Source organism: Cheilinus undulatus, linkage group 17 (genome assembly GCF_018320785.1).
Source record: "Cheilinus undulatus linkage group 17, ASM1832078v1, whole genome shotgun sequence".
Taxonomy (NCBI): Eukaryota; Metazoa; Chordata; class Actinopteri; order Labriformes; family Labridae; genus Cheilinus; species Cheilinus undulatus.
In genome coordinates, this window is record NC_054881.1 from 3,296,654 (window position 1) to 3,304,437 (window position 7,784).

The window sequence follows — 7,784 nt, forward strand, 5'->3', positions numbered from 1 at the left end:
ACCAAAAGCACTGGTAAGATTTATGTAACAGGTGTTACATGAATGAACATCACAGATTTCAGTTTTTCTATAGTTTATTTTCCATGTTCGTGGGGGATTCACCAACAGAAGTTTGATGATTAAATGATGAATAACGCAGCATTAGGTGCCTCTGACTTTTCTGTACCGGTTACTGTCCTCATCCTCAGTCAGCAGGTGTCAGACTTTATTTACAGGGAAGGTGTAAGGTTTAATTGGATAATATATTATATATTTATCCTCACACACTTCTAGAGTCTGTAATTTTAGAGAGCTCTGCACTGCCATCTAGAGGAGATAAGTTAGACAAGAATATTTACTGGGTTTATTTAGGCTGCCTCAGCATCATGGACTTAAACATTTTAACAGTCCTGATCCAGTTTGCTGCTGAGCTGAAAAGACTGTGGAGGATTGAAGCTGTTGTGGTTAAAGCTTGTAAGCCATGATAAACGGGTTTTGTGTTTAAACAAAATACATTTCAAAAACTTGAATGTTCAAAAATGTTATTTTTTTATTAATGTCAAATCATAAGTTAACTTTAAACATGACAAATAAGCATTATGCCATAAGCAATATTAAGTAATTGTTAAAAACCATCACTAACGAGGAGGCTGTTTGATGATTTCTATAGAAATCAGGCTGAAATAAACGGATCTGTGAGAAATATGGGACAGCAGAAAGTTAAGACCACTTTTGCCTATAAGAGTGAGAATAAATCAGTCATAACTCTCTGTAAACGTCGTACTGACATAAATATACGGCCTATGTCTGTGATGTTGAATGTGATGATGAATAAATACAAAAATAAATCTGTTAAATGGTGTTTATTGAGCTCCATGAGGCACAGGAGAACAAACACATTCCACATGGGGGCGGTGATGCAAAAACAGATGAGGTTTGAACCACGGAGATGCCGAAGAAGGATCCAACCAATCAGAGAAGACTTCACTGCTGCCTGGTGACCAGTGACCAATAGGAAGCGTCCGTATGAGCGCGGATAAACGGATTTGTTGTTGTGTCGGTGTTGCTGTGATTTCTCTGTGCTGGACACCGGCTACGTCTTATTGAACATAAAATAACCGACTAAAATGAGTCTTTCTCTGAGGTGAGACTTTTGTTTTTACCTTTAGCTGTTTATTAAAGCTGTCTGGTTCATTCTAATGAAGCTAACGGTTAGCCGTGAAGAGAACACTAGCTCAGTTTACGTTAGCTAACGTTAGCATGTCTCTTAGCATCTGTGACCACAGGTTTAAATACCTGTCAGTTCATATTTTAGCCATAGATACTCAGATCTTCATGTGTTAACATGCTTCATGTTCTGCTGCTTTAGACGGTCCTGAACTAGGCTGTGATACAGAAGGTCAGATAAATGAGTTAACACTGTATGCTAATGGTGCAGTATTATCATGTATTTTAGCATCCATAAAGAGAAGAGTTGTGTTCCTGTGAGCTATCAGTACCACATAAGCGTTTACACTTTAAGATAAATGTATCTAAGTGTTGCAGAAATGAAGGTAGGAATAGTAAATGCTGATTCTAAAATAATTATGAGATGATCGGTTCATCTTATGAGGGGTGGTTTCATGAGTTTAAAGAGAGTTTAATCCAAAATGTGCAATAAAAAAGTCAGCCCAGACACTTTCCAGCTCTTCCTGGGGGATCAATAACAATAATTATTCTATTTTAGCATCAAAAATATCATTTGGGTTAAAGAGCTTCTACATATTGGTGTATTAACAGTTGCAGAAACATCAAAAATGATTTTGGTAATTACCAGTGCTGTTAATTTAGGGCAGCTGTGGCAGAAACCTGACTTTGGGTGGTGGTCTAATAAATTTGTTAAGCACTGTATATATATATATATATATATATATATACACACACACACACACCACACACATACATACATATAATGCATTGGCCAGCAGGATGGTGCAGAAGAAATGGAGAAAAATCAGAGAAATGGTTGTTTTTTCTGGTCACTAACTTGCAAATTTGTCTTAGAAATTTAATGAAATAAATCGTCATAAAATTGAGAGCGTCATCTGACCATAAAAAAAATCATGATATGATTTTTTTTTTCCATATCGCCCACCCCTAATCTGCACCAATGCTTGGATACCAAAAAATAAAATAAAAGAAACTGGGCATAAATGAGTTAAAAGTGGAAGTCAAAGGCAAAAGGTGGCAGAATGGGTGAAGTGGCAAAAAAGGGCAAAAAAAAAAAAACCCAACAAATAAAAAATGGGCAAAAAGCAGCAAAAATGGCTTAAATGCAGCAAAAACTGGCAAAATGGGGAAAAACTGACTAAAAGTTGTTTAAAATGGTGAGAGAAACCAGTGGAAAAAGGGCTTAAACTGGATAAAAAAAACTGGCAAAATTTGTGAAAAGCAGCAAAAGTGGCAATAGGCTAAAGAGGGCGAAAAATTTAAAAAGCAAAAGAGCAAGAAATGGCAAAAGAAAATGGACAAAAAGTTGTTAAAAGTGGAAGAAATGGGGCAAAATGGGATAAAAGTGGCAAAAATGGAAATTTGAAAAAGTGGTGAAAGTGGTTTAAAAGTTGTACAGATAAATCATTCTATCACCAGAACCCAAAAACAGCTTGACACACTTTCCAGCTCCAGAATGAGGGAACTGTTAGCCAGGATGCTAGCACCAATGCTACTGATAAAAGACACACAAGCACTGATATCAGTAATGAATCAAAACAGGGGAGGGCCCATTCTCTGGGTTTTCAGGAACCAGTCAAATCTGTGGGCAGGCCTGTCTGTTTGTGACACTCTAAAGACTTCCCAGCATTCCTACTCTTATGTCTAGTAATTATAAAATAATGTCTGTGTGGCTGTTTCTTGTTGTGAGTGAGGTTGTTTTATAATGCACACTTTCTTGTGTTTGATTATGTATCATTTGTGGACTATAAGGCTTGGAGTGTAACCTTAAGAAAACTTCATCTCTGTTTGCATATCTACTTTATCATTTAAAATAAAGGCACGGCTGCAACAGTTCTTTGACATTTACTCAAAGATTTAAAATAAAAAAAAAAAAATTCTTGACAGCTCCAAGAGTATCTGGTTTATATATCGTGTTTTCTTTCCAGGACGGACCTTACAGCAGACAAAAACAAGAAGAAGAAGAGGAGAGAGCTCACCGAGGATCAGAAACATGAAATCAAAGAAGCCTTCGATCTGTTTGACACTGACAAAGATAAGGAAATCGATTATCATGAGCTGAAGGTGAGTTATGAAACAAAGCTCTTTCTTCAGTTCTAAATCCCCTGCTTCTCTTTTCTTCAGCTTTCTTTGACCCTTCAATAAAAGCCAAAACTGTGCTGCTTCATATTGATTCAGGTAGAGAGTAGGTGGAGAACACTTTCTGGAGAACACAAGAAAACAACAAACAGAAGTACAGAAGAGCTGGGCTGAACAGTTTGAAGGCTGTTGCCCAGGCTGACAGTTTTTTCCTTTTGTGAAGGTGAAATGTGACATTTCATCATGGATTCTGTTGTGAGGGACAAAAAAACTGACGATGCCAGTGGTTCCATTACTGTTTTTCTCTTTCATTATACCTAGTTAATGTTTGCCAGGCTGATGAATATTGAGGAAGTTTAAGACAAGATGACTCATAAGAGTATGAACTTCTAATGGTGGATTTGCCTTTTTCAGACTGATTTGATTTTCTGCATCAGCCTCTGTTCTAGAAGTCATTTGATGACCAAGATACACCATATGGATAAGGCTTTTTCACACATGTTCTCAAGTATTTAAAGAAATCAAATCTTAATCTGAACATCCCGACAGGTGGCGATGCGAGCTCTCGGTTTCGAGGTGAAGAAAGTCGACGTTTTGAAGATCCTGAAAGACTACGACAGAGAGGGAAACGGAAAAATCACTTTTGATGATTTCAATGAAGTTGGTAAGTTCGTCTTCAACTCATTATCTTTTTTGTTTCAGAGAAACTAACTAGATATGGCTGTAACACGTAAGGAATAAAAAAATCAAATTTGTCTCTGCAGTGACGGATCGCATCCTGGAGCGAGACCCGAAAGAGGAGATCATGAAGGCCTTTAAGCTGTTCGACGAAGACGAATCAGGAAAAATCAGTCTGAGGAACCTGAGACGAGTCGCTCGAGAACTCGGGGAGAACATCAGCGACGAGGAGCTGCGCAGCATGATCGACGAGTTTGACACAGACGGAGATGGAGAGAGTAAGAGATCAAATCTTTACCCCTACACTGCAAAAATGATCTGTCTAGATTTAAGAAAAAACTTGATTCTAGTCTGAATCTTCTCAAATCAAGTGAAATTATCTGCCAGTGCAGTGAGATCATTTGACTTGGCAAGATATCTAGAAATAAGTAAGTCGACAGAACCCTTCAAAAGGCTTAAAATAAGCAGAAAATGCTGGTTTTAAGCTTAGATTGCTTAAAATTACTCGATATAAGCAGATATATTACTAACATTTCAACCTAATGAGCATGTTTTTGGTGGTGGGAGGAACTTGGTGTACCTAGAGGGAACCCACACATGCTTGGGGAGAACATGCAAACTCCACACAGGAAGGCCCTGACTGGGAAGCGAACCAGGGACCTCCTTGCTGTGAGGCAACAACCCTAACCCCTGTGCCACCGTGCAGCCCGAGTCTAAAATTCATTTTAAAACTAAAGCATAAAACTTAAAACCAGTCCATATTTTCAGACCATACATCTTAATGTTTCTACTGAAATCACAACCAGGATGGCAAGTATGATAAAACTGTCACTGTTTATTAAACTGTCAGCACAATCAACAGTGAGTCAGGCTCGCTGCACATTCTCAAAATCAGTCTGACAACATTCAAAACCTTTTTATGGCTCAAAGACATTTTAACAGAACTTTAGCACCACAGAGCAAATGGTAATCATACAAAAACATGTTCTTAATGCCAAAGGAAGACAAGACAATCCAAAGGAAAAAAGGAAGAATACAAATGAAAATAATGCTCTGTTACCTCTCAACCATCTCAGTTCTACATCAACATTTTTCAGTTGAAGTATCTTGTGAAATTCAGGCCTCTGTAAAGTAAAAATTAGACCTAAGATGAACCCGGTGAGTGATTTAAGCAAATAACAGAAAAACGTGGTATAACAAGCAAGCGAGGCGGGGTACACCCTGGACTGGTTGATGCTTTTTGTGTGTTTTCTTAAATCAAGCAACTTGAGTTTGTTACTGACTCTTGAAACCAGATCTATTTTAATGAGACTGTGGGTGAGAGAACTAATGAAGCTTATTTTAAGAGTTATTTACTTAGTTTAAGGACTTCCTGTCTAATTGAGACAAAAAAAGATATGATCATGCTTGATTTAAGATTATACTTCAAAGTTACACACTTAAAATGATAAATTAACCTTTAAACAAGATAAACTATCTAACACTTCTTAATCTAAGTTTTTAGATTTTGTTAAGCACCAAATAATTTGCAGTGTATTATTATGCCTGGCAAACTGGCGTTACATTATCCTGCAGTAGTTGTCTCTAATAGAAATGGAAAAAGGTGTCTGTCATATGTGACCTAAAATATTCAAACTAGCCATGATACAAGGAGGAGGAAACAAATGTCTCTGTGGTGCATTGTCTGTTTGCAAAGAGGTGCAGGTCAAGTTAGAAAAATGTCTGTCAGCAGGATGAGAGAAGAATTGCAACAAACCAAAAATCTCAGCATGACAGAAATTCCTCTTTAAGATCAGACACCACTTCCTATTAAGTGTTTTTGGGAGCAGAATAATTCTTTAAATAGTCTTCTAATGTGATGCTTTCTGTGCAGCTGTGTTGCTCTTTTTTGTTTGTAATCTTGCTAGCTAACAGTTTTTAGTTGAGCTCTTGGCCCACAGTGAAAGCTATGAAGTTGACGGACACAGCCTCTGCTGCTTACTTGTCTACAACTGAGGAGTCTTTTCTATCAAACCAGCTCTCCTCGAGGTTCACATTCTTAACAGTTTGTCACTGTTTTACTTCAAGACAGGATTATGAGCCAATAAGGCAGAAAAGCTGTTAAAAAGTGTTGCTAAACTCAGCTGGTCTCGCCGTGTATCCCAGCATGTTTTGGGCGGCTGCTTGCAAACCACAATGAATGCGTAAAATTTGTACTCCTGTCAGGTGTTGTGCTCCGTGTGATGTTGGAAATAATCATTAAAAAATCTTCTACACCAAAATGTACATATTTTCAGTAGTTTATGCTGAAAACAGGGTTTTCTTCGGTCAGTTTGTAAGATTAGAATGATCAGTAAAAAAAGATTGTGTATTTAATATTGGAATGTTCAGGGTTTATTGTTATAAAATGTTTATCAGGAGTGTATTTTAGAAGATGACCAAGTTTCTTTTCTCTTTTCCAGTAAATCAGGAGGAATTTCTCTCCATTATGACCGGAGACTCGTGATTCATGGAGGATGTTTTTGTTGGATCGGTCGTCCACATCGACAGAGAGGATACATCGTATGAACTTGATGGACTCTGGAGGGTCTGAAGAAGTCTGGACCATCTTTATTGGTCATTTGGTTTCTTACAGTTGATGATCAGATGTCTGAACAGACGTAGTCTGGTCAGTCCAGCTCTATACTTGGTTGTTAATGTCATGAAGGGGTTAAATTCTGTGCTGTTGACTTTTACATGTTTGTGTGTGAATGTAAACGTGCTGTCAGAATATTTCAGACTTAATTTTATCACTTTAGATCATTTTTATTCAGCTGATGTTTAAGTTTGTTTTCTGGTCACCTCAAAAATAACTGTTCATGAGTGAGTTTGTGGTCTTTTTTTATTTTGAGGAGAAAAAAACAACACGTTTCAAAAATGACCATTTATGACTGATCCTGTTTATGGCTTGATTGTTTCATTGTGCTATTTATTTTATACAAAATTAAATGAGTTTGCCAACACATCTTTTCCTAAGTCTATGCTTGCTTTTTAAGTTTGCATCCAACAGCTCAGCCTGGTCTTTAGCATCATTTTTACCATTAAAAAACCATGAGATAAAGAGTCAAACACTGAAGAATCAGGAAAGGAAATACAATCAAGAGGGAGAAGAGAGAGAGAGAGAGAGAGAGAGAGAGAGAGATATAACAAGAGATATAACTTTAGAAAATAGGAAAATGAGGAAAAGAGGTCAATCTTAATCTGAGGGAGGCAGCGGGTCTTGTGTGTCTTTGCTGTCATGCAGGTCGTTCTAGTTAATTTTCGATTTTTATGTTCTATAAAAGCTGCTCTATCTCTCTGTCTTCATTTCCCTTTTTGTGCATCTTTCTGTATTAGTTTTGCACCTCTTTGGCATTTATACCTCTGATCTGACTCCAGTTTAGGTTGCTCTTAGTCTTGACTCATTTCTTGTGTGCACAATCCATCTTATGATGATTACTACCTCATTTTGGTAGAAATTTTTAATCTCTTTAGGTTTACCCCCCCCCCCCCGTTATTTTTTAGTTGACTGTAGCATTTTATTTGACTTGAATTTTATTGTAAGTTTATTTATGTAAGTGATACTCAACATTTGGCTCTTTTATGTCAATCTTAAATATAATTGTTAAATATATATTATTAAATACCACTGTTTTCCTACTTTTTTTGCCATTTTTATTCCATTTTCACCTATTTAAGCTACCTCTTGCCATTAAACACCACTGTTTTCTCTACTTTTCACCCATTTTTTGCCACTATTATCCTGTTTTTTTCTGTTTTTCACTATTTTTTCTCTCCATTGTTACCATTTCAGCTACCTTTAGTCATTAAATACCACTTTT

General features: G+C 37.0%; 1 protein-coding gene across 1 annotated transcript; it reads left to right on the forward strand.

The window, feature by feature from the left end:
- Positions 1–996: 996 nt before the first annotated feature.
- Positions 997–6,928, forward strand: cetn3 (centrin 3). Its single transcript, XM_041811219.1, has 5 exons — positions 997–1,123; positions 3,117–3,252; positions 3,817–3,931; positions 4,032–4,223; positions 6,387–6,928. Exons 1-5 carry the CDS (start codon positions 1,107–1,109, stop codon positions 6,428–6,430), a joined length of 504 nt encoding a protein of 167 aa, XP_041667153.1. The 5' UTR covers positions 997–1,106; the 3' UTR covers positions 6,431–6,928.
- Positions 6,929–7,784: the final 856 nt, after the last annotated feature.

What these genes read in the sequence shown, in the direction of transcription:
- cetn3 (XM_041811219.1), top strand. An exon ending in TCGATTATCATGAGCTGAAG is followed by an intron (nt 3,253 to 3,816) that starts GTGAGTTATGAA and finishes ACATCCCGACAG; the next exon opens with GTGGCGATGCGAGCTCTCGG. An exon ending in TGATGATTTCAATGAAGTTG is followed by an intron (nt 3,932 to 4,031) that starts GTAAGTTCGTCT and finishes TTGTCTCTGCAG; the next exon opens with TGACGGATCGCATCCTGGAG.